The sequence below is a fragment of the Poecile atricapillus genome, chromosome 8, assembly GCF_030490865.1.
Source record: "Poecile atricapillus isolate bPoeAtr1 chromosome 8, bPoeAtr1.hap1, whole genome shotgun sequence".
NCBI classification, from domain to species: domain Eukaryota; kingdom Metazoa; phylum Chordata; class Aves; order Passeriformes; family Paridae; genus Poecile; species Poecile atricapillus.
Window position 1 is genome coordinate 4,033,679 of NC_081256.1, and position 20,922 is coordinate 4,054,600.

General features: G+C 43.7%; 1 protein-coding gene across 2 annotated transcripts in view; it reads left to right on the plus strand.

The window, feature by feature from the left end:
• Positions 1 to 20,922, plus strand: part of GPC1 (glypican 1) — a 198,657-nt gene that overhangs the window by 149,850 nt on the left and 27,885 nt on the right. For both annotated transcript variants that reach the window (XM_058843986.1, XM_058843987.1), the window contains one exon: positions 20,464 to 20,855. In XM_058843986.1, coding sequence (XP_058699969.1) covers positions 20,464 to 20,855 — 392 coding nt within the window. The remainder of the gene's footprint in view (positions 1 to 20,463; positions 20,856 to 20,922) is intronic.

The window sequence follows — 20,922 nt, forward strand, 5'->3', positions numbered from 1 at the left end:
ACACACCCAGCACCCTCCTGCCAAGCAATCCTGGGATTTCATGCCCTGCGAAGGATGCCTTGGGTGCTGATGAGGCAGCACGTGTTTCACCACACAGCTGTGGCCTTGCAGAAAGACAGGCACCAGCACACTGAGGGTTTGCACCAGCTCACACAGAAAAAGGCAATTACTGCATCCTGCAGTGTTGCAGAGGATGCCAGGGTACCCTGGCCTCCTTCATCTCATTCAGTCATTTTGGACTCAATGAGCTTGATTTTTTCCAACCTTAATGATTCTCGTTTCACCTGTCTTCTGATTAGCACAGGGCAGAGGAAATGGGAGGAATCCACTTTCCTCTTAGCAGGAACAGGACAAACCTGGAACAAAGTATTTGCTCAGGACATCACCCCTGTCCTTCCAGCACTGAACAATGCCACTGAACAGTGTCACTGAACAGTGTCACTGAGCTGGTGCCTCTGCTTGCACCACCCATTCCATTTGCCCACTCCAAGCAGAACAAGGACTTCATTTAACCACATCACCAGAACTGGCAGCAGGGGATTCTGGTGTTTTGGAGGTCTTTTAATTAAAAAAATTCCTGAGAGTTAACAGGCTTGTAGAGTCTGTCTCACCCGTTTGTCAAACACACAGAAAAGTAACCCTGCTGGTTTTTGAGGTCCCAAGGGAGCTGCCTGAGCTAAGGCTCAGTGCAAGGAAGGTAGTGCTGAAGGAATGCTTGGAAGAGTTTCACAGCAGGAAGAAGAAATGATGAAGCTGATGGTCGCTGGGCTCTGGCAGCTTACATACCAAGCTGCTGGGTTTGTATCAGAGGAAGTGCAAATTGTGGATGGGCTGAATGATGGAGCTGTGCTGCAATGTTATCCCTTGGTGGGGTAGGAAAACCAACTGCCTGATCCTTCATGGAGATAAGAGAAACGAAAGCCCAGACATACCAGCTCAATTAGCATTCAGTTTTCCATATAGCCATGTGCCATAGCAGTAAACTAACCAGAGATAAAGACCTGAATACATTCATTTTTCTGTCAGGATCCTCACTCACACAGCTGTGGTGCTGCGAGAAGTTTCCCTTTGTTCATGTTTGGAGGGGCAGTCACTGCTGGATGGCTGGAGCAGCCACAGCCCATGGTTTTTTTGGCTGGGTAGAACAGGGAATGCCATGCTCCACTGCAGTGGCTGTGTTACAGGTAGCATGTAAAGCACTACAATTAGCTCCACAGGGGTTGGGCATTTGTTTTATACTCCTATTAACAACAACTGTTTATTTGTTATTCTAGCATATCAACAGGGCTGCAATCTATCAGGTGTATACAGGACATGAAATTATAGATAATAGGTGTGCAGAAAATTGGAAGGGGAGGAAAGAATTTTTTGTAAAATCTCCTGATGCTACAAATACACGAATTTTCTTGGGGGCAGTTTGGTTTTCATTATTTGCTGTGCACAAGCAGCAATATACCCTTGGGACACTGGGGACCTCTCACCTTTCCTGCTGGCCACCAAAACCCTTTTCTGTGGATTGCTGAGGTTGGATGTCTAAAGCCACAACACACACAGCCCCTCTAACAGCAGTGGATGTTTGCTGGGAGGAGGTTCAGCACTGCCTGGGGCTCAGCAGGATGAACCCCCATGAACATGCAGAGACCAGGACCAGCAGCATGGGACAGTTAAAGTCAATGCTCCTAAAAATTGCCTTTCAAAAAACTGCTTCCAAATCTGTCTGAAGTGATTTAGAAAATGTTTAATGTTTTGTGTTAAACCAATAGCTGGAATACAAAGGCTGGTGTTTTCAGTATCACCCCTAAATAACTCCCACACACCCCACAGGAGTCATGACACTGAAGGAGCACAAAACCCACGTCAGGAAAAGGCAAAACAAAAGCAAAATGCAAACAAAGACCCCCAATCCCACAAAGTTCAGTTCTCAGAACTCATTTAACTTGTGTGACCTCTCTCATTGACTCCTGTAAGACAATCAGCATGCTGCAAATTAAGCACAGGCACAGATGTTGTTCCTGAAAATGTCTATTTGTGGAACAAATTATTTATAATAGGAAATGACATCTGTGTCAATTTAAGGAAGCACCAGGCGAGGATAATGGGTGTTTTATAGTCTGAGCTGCTGTGGGGCTCAAGGTGAGCTCCCCATGAGCGGGGTGGTGGCTCTGCAGCCCTGGAGAGGCACGGAGGAGTCACAGCCTCCCTGCTCCTTGCCTCCAGGATGCTCAGTCTATCAATCTATTCCCAAGTCTATCACTCTGGTGATTTTAGTGGGAGCAATTTTTGCATGACCAAGCCCCAGGCCTGCCTTTTGCAGCTTATGGAATATTTCAAATGTAGAAATCCTATGTGATAACCCTGAAATTCTTTTAGGAATTACTGCCACTCAATTGTAAGACTGTGAAACAGCAAAGAGGAGGGAATAAAACTCTGTCAGTATAGGGAGAGAAGTTTCATATTTTAAATTCTAAAAATATTTAAGGTCTTTGATTCCATTAAGTTTAGTTGGGGCCCTCTGCATGCCTTCCTGACCTCAGCTATAGAGTAACTCCTGAAGTTGCAGAAGTCCCAGAGCCCTAGTATTAAATTTTGCAACACTTTTGACTGCTAGCAGCCAGGAGCTGCCATGCAGCTTGTGAGCCACAGGAGGGGAAAGCTTTTGTTGCCATAAAATCATTCTTTTTTCCTCACTCAGAGAAAATAGGGCTGCAAATGCAGTGTTCACACATGGGCACTGCCAGCAAGGGCTGTGAGATTTAACCCTCTGTGCTTGGTGGTTTTTGCTACTGTGCCGATGAATTCTAATAATTAATAGCAAAAGCTTTAAGAAAAATAGGAATTTTGGTTTGAAAACCATGTTTATGTGTGCATTGTTTAAATCAATAGCTTTTTCTTACTAATGGTAGCACAGTGAAGTAATTGCAATACTCAGTATTGTGACAAATTGATATTTTTCATATCAAAGCAAATGGAAATCTCAAAGCTGGCTGGATTAAATTGAAGGAGCCAATATTACAGCATTTTTATTTGCTTTTATGTGTGGAAATTCAGTATCATCTAATTTTTGCTACTTTTTGTGCAATTTCATGTTTGTTGAAACCACCGCTTTCCAATCTTCTTCTCCTTCCCCTGGGATAGCCCAGTGTTTAAAACCCTAAAACACACATAATTTTTCAGTAAAAGCAATTACTGGCTTTGCTTTGTTTATGGTCGAGATCAGCAGTACTTGATAGCCTACCTAAATTATCACAGATTCGATTTTTATGTAGTGTGAAATTATTGGCGAATCAAACTCTCCACCGTGGCAGATGACTCAAGATTGTAATAAACACTCTGGGTGAAGAATTCTACTACATGTTCTTCATCCCTTCCTCTTACCTGCCAAACACTTCCTCAGGATCAGTGGGTGTTGCAGAAGAATTCAGAGAACGTACAGAGAGCTCTGATCCCTCACCCCTGCACGAGGGGGACGTTCAGATGGTGCTGGTTGATATTTCCTCACATTGGGGCAATAAAAAGCAGGCTTGTGTTGGAACAAGACCTTTGAAGTGAGACAGCCTGGGATGGTGTGCACTCTTATCTGTGCAATAAATATGTGATTTTTATATTCTGTGGCACATGGTTACTGGAAGGCCTCAGAATTGCTGAAGAAAAGTAATTTAATTGAAGTTAAACATGAAAACAGGTCAGACCCAAATATAAAGAAATTAAGTATATTCAGCTGATCTTATTCTAGCAAGGGGGTTTATTTTTAACTTTATGATTATGGATTTTTATAGTGTCACATCAACATAAAGGGCTTTTCTTCACAGCAAGAGCAGAACAGAGGAAGTCCAAGTAAATGACATCCAGTGTCCTTCAAGTAGGCAGTGGTAAACATGTTCTCAAAGATGGAAAAGTTCAAATATCAACTAACTATGCTTGCTGTGGAGAGAAAAGAAGACATGGATTATGTTTGAGAAGACAGCTGGTTGAAGACCATAATCAGTATTGTTATCCCCAAAGTCTGCCACAGTGATATTTCAGAAAACCATTCAAGCCTCACGTGGCACAGACAGACAAAAATAAATCTGATAGAGCTAACTCGGTTTAAAACCAGACACCCAAGGCCCTTCAGATACATCAGAGCCTCCCGAGGAAAAGGAAAAAGATGAGGGGAAAAGGAAGAAGAAGATTTTGGGGAGAAAGTTCCACAAAACGAATGACAGTGGCTGTGGTTGTGCAGGTGGAACTCCCAGGTGGGCAGGGCGCTTGCAGGACCTGTGTGGGATTCTGCCCTCCTCTGATAGCACTGCCCCTGCCTTGGTGTCTCAGGAGCTTCAGATAAATTTAGTACAGAGGCATGAGTCCTGTGGTTCAAGCTGTGCCTGTCTTGCAGCTAATTGTCACCCTGCTAATGAACACCAAATAGTTTTCTTTTTAATAACAGTATTCCAGCAGCATGGTCCAAGTGTCAGCCTGAGTAAACCTTTAAAACAGCCTGGTTTAAGAGGATTAGAAAAAGGAGTGGTGTTAGATCAGACCAAATGATAGGAATGCTAAGGGCTAAAACAGTGATTAGACTTAGTTCAAGCTCAGTAACACAACTGAAGTTAGTTGCAGAGTGCACACTCCACCTTTGACAGTGTGTGTGTGTTCTCCAGGTGACTGTCACACAGCCCTTGTATCCAGAGGCAGAGGAGCAGAGAGGAAGGGCATGGCTTGCTTTGCTTAGAGCTGAACCCCGATTTTTCTCTCCCACCTTCAGGCTGAATCACTGGGATCTGTGGTGTTGGTGATGTGCTCAGACAGCCACCAGAGACCAATTGCCCCATACTGAGTCACAGAGAGGCTTCACACCTGCACATTCTGCAGGTGACTTTTGTTCCCAGCCACTTGCATTCAGGTGCTTTCCCCTGAAAAGTGTCAGGAAGAGTGTAACAGGTCCTGCCCAGAAGGGTGGCTGTGAGACTTGAGAAAGTTGTGCTGTGTAATTTAAAAAAAAAAAAAAACAAACCCACAAATATGCTCTGCTTTAATATTTTTACAGATTAGTTCGTTCTAAGGCAGTTCTTTAAGGAAACAGCTTTTGCTTTCTTATTTGTCGAGGATGAATTGGTACAGTAGTTTCCATGGGTACAGTAGGGTCATTTATTCAATACATCTCTAATAAATAAGTTGCAGCTATTTGGCTTCTTGTTCAGTACCCATTTTAGCTTCTGGACATGCAGCACCATTCTGCTGATATTTTATGACCAGCTTTTCTATTATTTTTTAACATATCGTCCAAGTGGTTCCATGAACATCAGAACTAATGAAATCTGTTTTTCTGGAGCTTTGTATTTCATGCACAATTGACTTCTATATCAGAGAAGGTGCAGGATCTCACTGAAGCTGTTCCTGAACTCAGTGTGTTTGTAGTGGCTGTCTCCTACATATTCTTCCCAGGAGGCAGTGAGACAAAGGCTCTCTGAGCCTTTCCCATGCAGAAGTTCTTTGCTCAGAGGGTCCTGAGGCCCTGGCACAGTTTCCCAGAGAAGTTGTGGATGCCCCATCCCTGGAAGTGTCCAAGAGCAGTTTGGGTGGGTCCTGAGTGACCTGGTCTCTGGTGGGTGGCATCCCCATCCCTGGCAGGTGGGTTGTAACTAGATGATCTTTCAGACCCATTGAACCCCAACCATTCTGTGATTTTATGACTTAGGACAGCAAGCTGAGAGTGCCTCTCTCCTCCCTGGCCTGCACTCCCTCTCTTCCCAAGACTGGCAGAAGTGTGTTAATACCCATCTCCTTCAGTCTCTTTGATAATCCTGCTATGAATCCACCAGCACATTCAGCCCAGCCTAGAGGATGGATTAACACAGGCAGAAAACTCTGCTCTTTTTTTCCCCTCTCTTTTAACTTGTTCAGCCCACTTACACAGATTTCCATGTGCACATATGGGCTCGTTCCAGAGATGTTACAGACACATTACACACTGCCAGCTATATGAGACTGCTCAAAAAAAACCTCACCAAGGTGCATCAGCACCTCTGTCACCAATTCAGCAGCTGCAAAGACCTGCAAGGAAATCATCCCTGTTTCCAGCCCCACAAAGCAGCAGTGGTTTGTGTCACTGTAGGACACTGATGAAAGGAATTGAAGCAGGAGCAAGCTCCCAAATGCCAGGGGTTTCCTTCCCCAGGCATTTGATATGAAAAGGCAGGGAGGTGGTCTCATGACAGTAGCATGTTAATTTAATTAATTGAGGGGAGACTGAAGCTTGAGGCCTCTGTGTGTGTGATATTAGCAAGTGCATGAGAGTCAGTGAAAGGAAACATCTCTGGACGACTGGCAAAACTTCCATGTGGTGCTGAAGGAAGGCCTGGACAGATGGATCATGCAGAGCAACTCCTCTGTTGCTTGTGTAGGATAATGATAACAGCAAAGGATCAAGGCAACAGTGTCAAAAGCTTTGAAGGATGAAGGTTTGGTTATCCGTGGGGTGAAATGGGGGTAGGGGAGTGTCTCCTCATAGATCTTTGCCTCACTGATATTGGCACACAAATGCCACCCCTTCCTTGTAGTTCTTGTCCAAGAAACACAGAGTTGTAATGAATGTAGCTGAAATGAGAATTAGAAGGAAATCAGCTCCATAAATTGTTGGTTCTGTGCAACAGTTCCGTGGTATAAATGGGGATTTCGGAGGAGGCACTGTGAGAGCTTGCCCAGTCAGGGTCTGGTCTTCCTCCAGTCCTCTGCTTCCACATCTGTGCTTTTTTAGGGCTGGGAGTGCTCTTCTGCTCCCCCAAACACTGGGAAAGGTCATTCAGTTTGCTTTCTGCTATTTAAACTGCACAGAATTGTACTTACGTCATTTTGAAAAGCTCACACCACCCAAAATTGGTTCCTCCAAACACAGACTGGCTTAGTCAGAGAACATTCTCTGGGGAATATCCTTCACATCACCACCAGTATTTTCTCCTGAACACACCAGGAATTTATATGACTGTTTTACAGTCAGCAAGTTCAGCTGAAACAGCTGGGTGGGCCATTGATCTGAACCCAGATGGAGCATCCTAAGAGAATTAAAGGCAAATTGTCAAATTACCCAGCACCACAACAGGCGTGGAAAAGTCAATATATAGGATGGGCTCTCCTTACCAGAGAGCCTTAATGAGGGCACTGTTCAGGCTGACTCGTTATCTATTGCCTCTGCCCAGGGCTGACACTAAACTGCATTTATTATAATTGTTGTTGTTTCAGTGGTAGCAGAAGATAGCTTTGTAGGTTTCCATGGATTCACTTACAGGCAGAGGAGGTGTTCAGGTCCCACTCACTGGTGTGTTTGTAAAGAAAAAGCTGGATCTGTGTCACCTGGATGAGCTGTTACTGAGCTGGGCTGTGCCATGATGTGCTTCACCCAGTGTCAGCTCCTGTCCAGAAAGCATTTCTGTACATCAGCGAACAGTGGTGCAGCTTTTCATTAACAGGAGGTACAGAAGTTACTGTCCTAATTAAGTTAATCACTGGGCTTCTGGTTAGGAAGATCTCTGGAGATACACTGAGGCACAGCAAGGTCACAGAAGGGTATTTGCATCAGTGAGAGGGTTCTGGTTGAGGGAGCAGTGCCAGAAAGAAGAGTTTGGCCAAGCCCCAGGTCCTGGTTGTAGGAGGCTGCAGGTGCCTGGTCCCTGGTGAGCCAAGCAGGACCCAGCAGTGGCTCTGGGTTGGGCCTGTGCTCTGATCCTTCTTTTCCCAGAGAGCAGAATTCACTCTGATTTTTGCCTCTATCTTGAGAGTATCCTGGGGCAATTAGGTTAATGGCAATTAGTGAGGTGCACCCTGGCTTGCAGAGAAAGCTCCAAAGGTATCCTGTGTGCCTTCTCCCCCATCACTGTTTTGTGGTTCCTCTGCTACCCTGGATGTCTGGTTTGCTCTCTTTCATGTCCACCCAATGGACTTCCTTTTTCTTCTGATGTGATCATCTTCTGCATTTATTTTAGTCCTCAGCATCCAGGACATTTTTTAACAGGAGTCAGGTTTTCCATAACTTGGCTGTTTAAAATAGTATTTCCTTTTGTCTGTTCTAAATCTTGTGCCAGATCTGAAATTATTTTGAGTGGCTTAAAACATTTGTGGTTAGAGGAAAAGGTGAATGACAGCTGCTTGTCAACCTCTCTGTGCATCCCTATAAATTCATTAATTTATCAAGGTGTTTAATGAGGATTTTAACCTATATTCATGGAAGGACATTTTAAGGAGATCAGAATTTATTACTCATGTCCAATTCACTGGCAATGTACTTTGGATAAAAATCTGACAGGAAAAAAAAAGGAAAGTTTTATGTTGGTTAAGTGAATCAAGAACATGCTTTTAACAAGTATCCATTTCTCCCATCATTCAAATTTGGACGAGAGCCAGAGATGCTTCAAAAGCAGCAGAAACCCCAACTCAGGCAGGAGGAGCGTGCCAGCATCTCAGGGTAACCAAAGCCTTTTTTTAGTTGCTGTAAATGAATTTTTAAAAAGAGGAGCACGTGTAGCTTCCTCTCTGTTTTTCCTTAAGCGTAGCTACAGCCAGAGTGCAGTTAAGCATTTTGGTTCCCAGCTAATATTTTCTTTAAGGTGTATTTTTGATCTCTGTTCCATAAGCTGGATGTCAGCCAGGGGCAGATTCAAATGTCTTCAGTCCCTGATATGTCCAGCTGATAGTCCTGAGAGGCACAAGGCACCCAGGCAGGTCATTTGAGGTTTTATCATGCTTGCAGATTTGTATGTTTGATTGATACAAATCTCAAATACATGTGTGATGTGTACATCTCAGAATGGAATTAGTAAGGATGGGAGGTGAGACTTTTCTCAACTTTTTGCAGACTCTTTCCCAAGCCTTCAGAGTTGTATTTCCTCCAAATGAGGTTCAGATGAGTTTTAAATGTCCACTGGTATTGTGGAGGTGACTGCCACTTTCCCAGAGCAAATAGATGTTGTGGCAGATTTTCCATGCTGGTCACAGTCATGAAACAATTTAGGCACAAGTAATAAATCAAACCAGTAATATGTAACATGTATAGCCCACAAACGAAAAAAAAAAAAAAAGCTTATGCCTGTTAGAAACTATATTCAGACATAACTGTAAAAGGTATACTGTATAAATGTAAAAGGTTGTATTAGACAAGGTATTTTTTGTACCTCAATGAAATTAAGCAAAACCAGCCAGTGGTAATTCAGGAATAGCACAGCTACAACTCAGGTGTCTGTAGGTTGTGTATCTCAGTCTTTAACTCCTTCTAGTTTTGAACTGATCCTCTTCCTGAGGCTTTCAACACCAAGTCAAGGGACAGGACACTTGAGCTAGGACTGGTCTGGTGCCACATCTGCACCATCCCTTTAGAAGGAAGTCTTTCTACCTGGTGCTTTTCTGTGATCCAACACTCAGTGAGCGCTCAACCACCTCTCCTTGGCTCCTCCAGCACTGCCTGTGGGTTTCAGGTGGGCTGCAGCCAAGCAAAGCTCCCAAGCTCAGAGAATCCAGTGGTTTTATCCAGCCTGGTTATAGCCAGTATATGCCTAGCAACCTTTAAAAAAAACCAACACTTTGAAGGAAAAGGTGGGATAAGGTTAAATCTCCCTTTAAGTCTGATTTTTAAGTGACCTTGCATTTTAAAACAGAAGTAGTTAAATGGTGCTTAGGCTCTTTTGAAACTCTGTCTTTGTCTAGATTTTTATCTTTGGACAAGGTGAAGTTAGAGGTGTTTTAACAAGAGCAGGTGCCGCCAGATGGGGCAGAAACTAAAATTTGCTACTGAATTTATTATTGTAATATCTGCCAGGGAACATGAATTTCTTTTCCTCAACAATTGCTAAAACTTGCTTCTTTTGAAGCAGGCACCTGGGGAAAGAAGTCCCATGTGGTTATCTCTAGGAAAATCCCCATGCATTGAAGGGCTGAGAGAGTGCTTTGTTACCCACATCTTTCTCACTGTTCAGATTTCTAAAAATGTGCTGTAAATGTCTTAATATTATTTTAGAGTATCTGTATTTAAGATAGCCATATTTCATCTATATTAAAATAGCAATTGAGGGTGATTTGTTTATGATTCCATTAACAGATGTGCATGTTATTTTCTGTATGTACATTCTGCCCACTCCCAGCTGTCAGAGGTACACACGTGCTGCATTCTTCAGGTTGCATTTCAACATTAGCTGTCTACAGCCATTTTTCTCCTTTTCACACTGGTTCCATGGGAGCAAACTATTTTTACAAAGAGGCAAGTTATTTTCTGAAGGCACTGAAGGAGAGAACACTAGAGATTAAGGGCTTTATACAGACTTAGATAAACTCCTGCAATAATAACAGAGGAACTTAGCCTGTCTGGAATATTATCCCCACAGCCAGTAATTCCTATCCTCCTTTTTTCTTTGGGAAAGCCCACGTGTCACATACTCAAGATTCTTAGAGATTCAAGCGCCATGTGTCTTAGATACTCCAGACTGCAAAAATGCAGTGCCAAGCATAGATCCAAATGATCTAATTAACCCAACAATAAATAGTTTGTCTAGAGGCCATTCAGAGCAGAGGGCAACACTAATGAAGAAGATAAAAAGCCAAAGTCAGTTCTGTCTCACTGCCACAGCTTTTGCAAAACTCAAACAAGGAGTTTTGATCTGTAATGGGGATGCTCAAGCCCCTTTGTGAATTCAGAAAGTGTCAAAAATAGACACAAACTATGGGGTTGTTTCCTCTGCTTCTTTTGCAGAGACAAATATGTTTAATTCTAAAGAAGTAATAATTCACTGATATTTCTCTCAATTAAAATAATACTGCAAAGAGCCTGACTGAGCAACAAATTGGATCGTGGTGTATTTTATAAGTAAGGAAGAAGCTGAAATACGTGTATTGAAATGTATAAAGTCTTCATTATTTTCAGTGTGTATGGGAGCCAGGGAAGCACCCTGAGGTGTTGTGCAGCTCTCAGGAGCCTGCTGAAAGGGGCAGAAAGTCAAAGTCAGCCTCAGTGAGGCTGATGGGGATGGTGCTCCCGGGAAAGTGACAACCTTCATGGACACATCCCAAGCAGATCCCCTGCTTGTCTCATTCCTGCCATGTCTCTGCAGCTCGTCACCAGCTCCAGTGCTCGGCTGGAGCAAAGGAACACTTCTTTCTGGAGTGAAAAATACCTTTGCTCTAGAGGTGTGTGCTGTATCCAGGGTGTATATCACAGCTTTTAAAACTGCCAGCAACCCTCAGTATTGTTAAACTTTGAGTTTATTTTACCCTTGGAGAAATGGAGCCCTTCAGGTCTTTCTGAGTAAACGTGGAAAGGAACAGGCCTTTTAATTTTACTGCCTTTATGTTCCTGTCAGTGAGAGCTGTGGTGCTTATTGGTTTGCCTTTAAATGCAGGCTTTCTTGGAGGAAAAAAATGAGAGCTAAATTTATCTCACAAAATTTCATTTATCCAAAAGTTCAGCTTGCTCTGGCTCACTTATCCCAACTCCTACTACAGTCCAGAGGGAGAGGAGTGGCTGTAAAGAGCTCAGCTGATGCTAAAGAGGGAGGTGCCTGCCCTTCCTCAAGTGAGGACTGAGCTGCCAGGTCAGACTTGACTCCCACATTATGAATCCTACCCACACATCTCCCCAGTCCTTATCTAACAGAGAGGTTGCTCTGAAATCTGTTTGATAAGAGCCTGCTGGGGCAATATTTGCAGTTCATCATTTGCTTCAAGTCTCTGGTTGTAGCACAGGTATATTTAGAAGATGCCATGATTAAAATCCCTTGGCAGCTCAGATCCCAGGAAAACACGTGGGTAAAATAATATTAAGATTAACATCTCTTGTATTTGCTTATCCCACCCTGGATGCAAACAGAGCAAATCCTCTATTTGGGGAGGGAGGTTTCCTCACAGCAGCACAGCTCTTCATTCTCTGCCAGGCAGGCTGGAGAGGCACAGGGAACAGGGTTGGAATTAGATGGTTGAAAGCCCCTGTGAGCAGGCTAGCCTAGGTGCAGCTTGTCTTTGGTTCTCACACACTCTCACGCACTTTACTTGTGCCTGGGAGCAGAACTGCAGCCCTGCTTACTGCCAGACAAAACAGGCACAGCTTAATTCCACCTCCTGCTCCATCATCCCACCCCTGGAGCACCAGTGCAGCTCCCCACGTGCAGCTCAGGGCTGCCCTCACCCCACACCTGCCCTGCTTCTCCTGTTCCCAACACAGAAATTCCAAGCCTGAACAATCAAGGGCCTACCAAGCAACTGGCAGAATGTGTTGTGGCATTTTATATCCCAGGGTCTGTGTGGTGCCTGGAATTCCTCTGAAGCAGGTGCAGGCTGCTTGCCCCAGCTCATTCCTCACTCTTACACTGCCAGGCAGGAGGGAATGCTGGAGCAGGCTCAGGTGCTCCAAGGGGGAGATGCTGACTCCTGTTAGTGCTGCAGTCTGTGCACAGGCTTTGTTTCTATGTCCTGCCACTCCTACAGATCATTTTGTGTTCTTTAACCCCCGCCCCAAGTGACTCTTGTCTCTGAAGATTTCTTGAACTTGACTTCAGAGGTGCTGTAAACTTTGCACAGAGCTGTTCCAGGGGTCATCAGGATGGAAATACTGAGCACATCGAGATCATCAAAGCCTAAAGTGGTTTCTTCACCAGTTTGTTTTGGAGAGAACTGCTGCTGGGGCTGGAGAGGGTCTCTGTGGCTGTGCTTGTGACACCCAGACTTGTTGCTGTCACCTTGGGTGACACCCTGTTGGGCCCTAGTGCTTATCAGGAGGACATGCAGAATATCCAGCTTCCCACTGTTCCTGGCTCTCCTTTGGGGAGCTTCCCTGCCAGGGAACATCCTCCACTCCCTTCTTTTGATAGCTGGATCCAGTCCTGCTTGACTTAGATAAAGGCAACCTGTCTTGGCAAATTGTAGAAACAGAGGAGAGGCAATATGCAGAAGAAGAAATAGCTGCAAATAATTACATCTCTCTGCCATTCAACACAATGAAATGAAAATGTTATCCAAGTTCTGGCAGAAAAAGTGCAGTTTCTTTGGAGTGACTGGAGGTGATTCCTCCTGGGCAGAAGCTCTTCTCCTCACTAGCAGAGCCCTGTTCCAAATAGCATTTTCATGTAACAGCATCTCTCTTTTGCAGGAAAAGGCTTTTGTTTTCTCAAAAACCTCTCCTTTTCCCTCCCACAAGAATCAAACTGTCTGCTGTATGTCCCAGTCTAAACCAGTTTAAGGAAGGCCAGCTTTTGCTCTTACCCAAAGGCAACTTGAGTAAAAGATTGTAGAGATTCAGTCAAATCCTACATCCAAAGCCTGCTTTCAGTGTTGCTCATGGTGTGTCTGTTCTATCAACTAATTCATCTCAGGAGACTTCAAAGACATTTGCATCTGTGCCTTGAGTAGTTAATTAAGCTGAAGAAGATGGAAATTAGTAAAGGAATTATCAGGTGAACTAGCTAAGGGGGAGGCAGCAATACACTGTGTTGAAAGATGAGCTCCTGGGCTGGAGGGAGGTCCCAGTCGTGGTTCTCAAGACAGGCATAGACCCCATCCTGATTAACAGCCCCATTAAAAACTGCCACAAACAATAGGAAATGCAGTCAGGAGATTAATTGGTGGCATAGTGCTGGGAAAAGTTGTCACTACTGAAGAGGATAGTGGATAACCATGACAACCAAAATAATAGAAATGGAGTGAAATTCAATATTTCAGAGTTAGGCATGCAGCTGGGGATTAATTGGTTGGAAATAGCAAGGGGGAGAATTAGGGATGTACCAGTTGGTGGCAGAAAGTCTGTGAAATGCTAATGCAATACGTTCCTAAAAAAGGCAAGTGCAGTCCTTGCAGTATTCACAGTGTTACTGGCAGTGAAGGAAAGGAGATGTTCTTTGTGCTTCTGACCACCCACAGCTAAGAAGAGTTAATACCAAGCAGAAGAGGTGAAAGGAGCTGGTGGAGTGATCCAGAGGACTGGAGAGCCTGTCAGGTGTAAAGAGGGGAAAATGCCTTTTGTTTGTGTAGGAAGGCAGCATGGATGCTGAGAAAGTGTGAGACTTGGTGTGTAAATGTCTCAAAGAGTAAACTCCAGGGGAAAAAACCCAACAATTGAAACTACAGGACCATATTGGCAAAGACCAAGCAGATTGAGAAGGAACTTGGACCAGAAATTGATAAAAGAAATCCTCCTATCAGAGGAGGTGCCCTGGACCAACCTTCCAGCAGGGGTGAGGTCAAAGTCTTGAAGTGCTTTTGTGCTGGGCCCTGAGCAGGTTTAGGAAAGTACAAAATTGATCTTGCGTGGCAGAGCTGGCACTTTCTGTCTCATTGACCCACAACATCTCTTCAGCTCTGTGTTCCCACACAGTTCTCAGCACACACTCCCAGGACACAGTCACATATCATCACTTGACATATCAGTCAAGTGGCTCTTTGGAGCAAATCCTAAAGTCCTAAAAGTTTTGAAGTTGTATTACCAAAAGGCATCATAATTCCTACATCCTAGCACATTCATTCACACTGCTTATCCTTTGGCTTCTAGAGAAAACCTGATTTTATCTCCATCTGTTTGGGCTTTTTTTTGCAATCTGAGTCTTGGTTTATCCTGATGCCTTTTTGGTCACAGCCACCAAACAGGGCATTGGGAGGGATGTACATAGGAGTGATCCAGAAAACAGCAGAGAGGGACTGTGTTCCCCAAGGTGGCTCAGGATTGAGGAAACAGAGCAGCAGTTTTACAGGAGTGTGAAGCTGTGAGGAGAGAGGTGTCTCCCCCAGGAAAATGGCACCAGGATTGCTGCATCCAGGGCTATCTGCACGTGGAGGCTGTCACTCAGTCTCACTGTGGTTATTTCCTCACAGCCAAGGTATGAACCAGAGGATATCACTGCTCTTGGATTGATACCAGCTCTTCAGCACAGCATGAGTAGTACTGAAATTAGTAATAACAATTTTATAAATAAAGTGTCATCGTACTTGCTCAAGTGAATAAAATAGACATGAATGCATTTGATTTGGATTTTAATGGCTCAAACCTGTTGCTGAATTATTCCCTGCTAACAGTAGGTTGACTGCAAGAACAGCATTAGAACCAACTGGAGAAGCAAGTTGGTGTTGGGAAGTGCAGCAGGGTATTAAATGGGAGATCAGCCCAGGAAAAAAACTCTTCCTCAGACCAACAGGGCTGGCACAAGCAGGAGCCATCATACATCTCCATCCTGTTTCTTTCCCTGCTTTGGCTGGGGTTCAGGACATCACAGGAGCAGCTACATTTCCTCTCCTGTTCTCAGTCCAGTCCTGACACACAGCACTTTGTTCATAGCATGTTTGCCCAGCCTTCCTCCAGAGCTCTGTGGCTCTGGCCCTGTGGGAATTCCACCACAGGCTCATGTGCTTGCTCAAAACTGAGAACTTGCAACACAGGCTCTGGTACTTCCTCCTCCCCATGCTGTTGTCCCCAGCTCCATCTGCCCTGGCAGTTCATGGCAAGTCCCTCAGACCACAAACACAGCTCACCAGGCAAAGCTGTCTGACCAGCAGGAGGGGTTTCATTTCACCCACTGCTGCAAAACTTTTGCAGCATTTTCACAAGAACACCATTGGTGTTCCTCCAGAGTTTCAACTCTGCCCTGTTGTGACATTTCATCTGCAGTTTTCTTAAAATTTTACTAATATTCAGTCACCTTTCTCCATTTCTCATATTTCCTCTAGCATGCCTCCCAAATTTGATGGGGCTTGAAGGAAGCCAGCTCTGCTGCCTGCCTAAAGAGCATCTGGGTGTTCTTCCTTCAGTGATCTCATTCCCTCTTGCATACATTCCCATTCCATCATTGTATTAGTTGAAGAAACCCCAGTGTGTTGCAGATGTTGAGTGATCAAATGGTAGCAGAGAGCTTGGATAAAGTATTCGGTGCTGAGGGGGTTGAGAAAGGAGAAACTCAAAACTTTCTATCTTCAGAGAGAAACTGCCAGTCCCTGCCGTGCTGTTCACAGCTTCCCAATTTGAATCCAGAGTTGTGAAAATGTGGAAACTGTGAAAATATGAGCTGCGAACACTGGGAAGCTGTGAAGCAGGGAAATGGGTGGGGATTTGCAATCTCTTTTGAATGCAAAGGTTATAGATTCTGGTTGAAAATTTAATTCTCTGAGAAGTAAGTTTTTGTCACTACAACAGCAAGAGAAAGCATAGCCAAGGTGGCAGAATTGTTTTGGTTGTAAAAACCTTTCATTTCTTTACTCATAACTTTCTGGCACTTTTTCATTTGAGGCAGAGTTCTTCAGACCTGGCCTCTGCCAAAAGGCAAATTTCCTTTGAGCAAAGCCAGTTGTCTTGTTTCTGAGCCTGGAAGTGAGAAGCAATAATAATAGTAATAAAACAGACTTCCATTTCATTTTATTTTTCTTTTGAATACTTTGCAGCAAAAGGGTGTGAAAGGTGATGTTTCATGTAGGAGCAGCCTCGGTTGAGGAGCCATGCCTTGCATTGGCCCAGGGAAAATTGAGTTTGATGTGTCTGAAGGACTGGTGGTGTTGAAAGCCAGCTGCTGGGCTTGGCACTGTTGTGTCCCTCAGCTGGCAGTGCTGAGGAAGCTGACAATGGCTCCTGAAGAAAACTTTTTGAAGGAGGGGAAGGCCACTCATGGATTTAGTGGGTGACTCATAGAGACGTGTCTCTGGCTAGTACTGTCAAATTCCTGTAGCCAAGAACAGCCAGGAGTTTTTCAGCACAGGTCCATGGGATGTGTAGCTGCTTTCTGGATTGTTCCACTCAGAGTGGAAGCAAATGCATCCTTTCAGAGGGAAGGGGACCTCTCAGAGCCACCTCAGCTGTGTTTCTGCCTGCAGGGATGGGAGAGCAGTGGTGTCTCCTGGAGCCAGAAGGGCTTTACAGCTGCAGCACCAACTCCTTGAGAGCCCTTTCCCTCCATCCCTGCCACTGATGGGGTGACAAATCCCTGTGTGACAGTGCCCGAGTGCAGCTCATGGCTAATAAATGGAATTGATTGGTGCTAACTAAACTGTAACTGTTATTAAAGTTATTACTAGAAACGATCAAGAAAAATACTCTCACAAGGCAGATGTACCCCTTTGCAGATGTTACATGTCAAAATTAAGGTACAGGATGGAGTTTAGAAGATAAATGGTGTCTCAAGACCAAAACAGCCTTGAGATGGACAAAATTAGAACAACTTTAGGCATTGGGCCTAAAAATCAGTAAATATCAGACTAATTAGTGGACTCACATAACACAACGCTTAGTACACAGTGCAAACCTGTAAGGTTATCCAAAGGACAATGAGGAAGAGGAGAAGCCTTTGCCAAAAGACCCCCAAAAGAAGACTGAAGACCCCCTAACAACACATGAAGCATGTGCCATGAGGAAAAGTGACGTAAAGTCAGAAAAATCGGAAATAGGAGGAAACTTGCAGCAAACATTAATGAATATGTATAAACATACAGTATATAAGGTTAGCTTGAAGTGCTTTGTTTTGTACATGAGGTGGGGTGAGAAGCCCTCCCTGTACCCCAGTTGGTTTTGCTTTCCCTTAACCATCCTTAATTACTGGCCAACTATATTCATATATATATATGTAGAGATATATATCTGAATATATTTACTAAATTGTATTTTTTTATTAAATTGTATTTTTTATTAAATTGTTATTTACTAAATTGTATTTTTTTACTACATTGTATTCTTTTTTATATTACATTATGAAATCGTACTCCTTTTTCCAATTTATTAAAGCATATTATCAATTAATTAGACTTGGTTGTTTGAAATAATTCCTCAATTAATTCAAATTAATTCCTTCTACCTGAAATCAAGGTAGAAAGGCAGGAACCTGAACTGTGCTTCAGCAAGTTGTGTTATCCCAAGGCCCTGCATATCCTTAATTTATGACACGTGTCTAAACTCATTAGCAGGTTGGACATTAGCAGGCAGGGAGTGTTAAGGAGAACATGCAGGGAGATCTCAGCTGACACTGGTCTGAGGAACAGGGAAGTTGGCATCCCTCTTGACAAACCTCACTTTATCCTTCTGATGATGCAAAATGGGCATTTAAATTCTCTGTCAGGTCAGCCATTCATCACAAACACGTGTAGACTTAATTGCTAATTAATTTTCCCGGGCTAGTGTAGATTTTTTTCCCTCGGTGTGAGAAATCTAGAAGAACTTTGTGAGAACCAGCCACAAATGAATTTGCTGTAATCGGTGTTCCCTCACTTGGGTAGAGAAGTAACAGTTCATCAGCCCTTAATTAGCTGTGACTTTTTTGAGAGCAGTCTCCAATTTTTTGACAGTGAGATATACATCTTGTTTCTCTTGTAGCAAAACAAAGAGAGTAATTTTGCCTTGAACTGACAAATTGGGCTGTGTTTGTTGGTGTTTTCTTCCTCCTGATGGTGAGTGCAAAGCTGCATGTCTTACCTCGATTACTGAGCAAATTGTTCAGTTCGTGTCTCTTGTCACACAGAAGAGAACACTGATTATACAACGAAAAGAGTCTGAGCTCAGTTTAATTAACTTGTGAAGGGGAAACCAGCGGTGTTTGGAGTGATACATTAAGGGTAGGGAAGAGCTTTAGATACCTCATCAGCATCAGAGAAACTTTGTATTTTGTTTCTGTTGCAGGTGAGGGCAGCGTCTCTTTTAATTAATCTTTTGGGATCAGTTTTTGTCTTTTTACCCTGTCGAGAACCCCCCACTGCAAGGTCATAGGTGACTTTGATGCCCCAACACCTGGTGTCTGAAGAGAGAAATCCAGTTTTAGTGGGAAAGGTGCATGATCAATCATTTGAGAGATGGAGGGATCCCAGTAATAATGGTTGGAGATACAAACTTCCAACCCAGTCATGTTGAATAAATTTCTTCCCAAAGTACATTTGAAAACCAGTTTTTATTCAACATTCCATATTTTTACTTTCTGCATAAGTAATTAAAACAGACCTCTGGTAAGACCTGGTTTGCTCACAATCTTTTAAAAGCCATAATCTCTTAGACCAAATTTTAACCTGCTAAGCAGCACATGATAGTTGCTGGAGAAGGCCCAGGCTATTAATGCTTGGTGTTGCTTTGTTAAAATAGCAGAGGAATTTTCAGTATTAGCAACCTGTGGTGCAGATGCAGAGGGTTCTTTTCACTTGTTAAGGTTCAATTCACTTGTTAAGTTTTAGCTTCATTCAAATCTGAGAAACCAATGAGAGATTATTAATACAGGAAAGCTTCTTCCTGTATTAATTATTAATTCCTGTATTAATTTTTATTCCTGTATATGGCCCTTCTCAGTCAGCGAATATAAGCAAGACCTGTGGATCTGAGCTTTACTTATTCTACAATTTTAGAGGTCTTTAATTGTAGTCAGTGCCATTCCCTCAAAAAATACTTTGTTTAATAAAGCTTTGTACATGCAGTATGCATTTTTCAGGAGCTTCTCTTTCTTTACTTATGTCTAGCTCCATGAAGTTAACTTGTGTACCTAAATACATGCTGTTTGATTTTAATTGAATAACAGTTTCTTTCCAACTTCAGCTTATCATGCATCACCAAAAAAAAAAAAAGTAATTTAAAGACTAGTTTAATCAGGTTTGCTTCAAAAAGACCCTAAAAGTACAAATGTAATTGAAATTAAAATTAGTATTTAAATTCTTTTTCTTCTCGCTGACTTCAGTGATGATTAAAGTTGCTTATGTAAATCTATTAATTGGATCAATTATTAATATTATTAATAATTAATATTAATAGTCCTGCTATGAGTTCCCTAGTGTGCAGTGTCAGCCTGAAGGTAGCTGGCAGTTGAGAAGATGGAAATAAGATGGAAATACCTAAAGGTGTTGGTAGGGGAGGAGTCAGATCTGTCATTCTTACCATGTTGTGTGTAGTGAGGGGGTCACATTTCAGTCACATCTGAGACCACTGAACCACGGCTATAAAACCACCCCGTTATTTATGCTGAAACTAAAGCAGGATGCACACCCTAGTAAGAAAAGGGGATGAGAACCCCAGATAATGTTGGCCTCGGTTAAAAAACACTTGGGTGCCTTGGAATCCCCAGGGAGATGTTCCTGTTCCTGGCACTGCCCCTGGACTCTGGCTGTGCCCAGCCTGGATGTCCCTGGGAAGGGCTGGCACCCTTCTGGCAGCCCTGCTTCATCTCACCAGGGCTTTGGAAATAACGTGTGGCAGCGTAGGGTTTGTGTGAGCAGTGCCAGTGGTGGAGAAAACTTAAGAGTGACTCTGTGACACCTTGTGAATTCAGAAAAGAGACCCAGCTTTGCTTCCAGGCTCCAGCTGAAAGGCCCAGATCAGAGTTCTCCAGCATGGAGGGGAAGGTGTCTTCCTTCTGTCTTCATGGCTGAGGCTCAGATCTGAGAGTGTGAGTAATGTTGGTTGGAGGAAAAGCTCTGTTAGGGCCCTTCTCTTTTCTCTTTGTGCTGCCAAATGACACAGCCTGTTGGATTCCAGCTTGTCTGACTGATACATCACCTCTCCTTCTTCTCATCTTTCAGGTTATTTCCAGGATTTGTTGAACAAGTCAGAAAAGGCCCTTTATGATGCCTTTCCAAGCATGTACGGAGAATTGTACACTCAAAATGTGAAGGTGTTCAAGGACTTGTACAGCGAGCTGCGCCGCTACTACCGCAGCTCCAACATCAACTTGGAGGAGGCTCTCAATGAGTTCTGGACACGGCTGCTGGAGAGGCTCTTCAAGCTGCTGAACCCCCAGTACCACATCACAGACGAGTACCTGGACTGCATGGTCAAACACGCCGAGCAGCACAAACCCTTCGGGGAGGTGCCCAGGGACCTGAAGGTGAAGGCAACCCGAGCCTTCATCGCGGCGCGCTCCTATGCGCAGGGCTTCCTGGTGGGCAGCGACGTGGCCAAAAAGGTGTCTCAGGTATGCTGGATTCTCCATTCTCCTCCATCCTCATGCTGCCTGCAGCCACTCAACCGCTGCTGTTGGG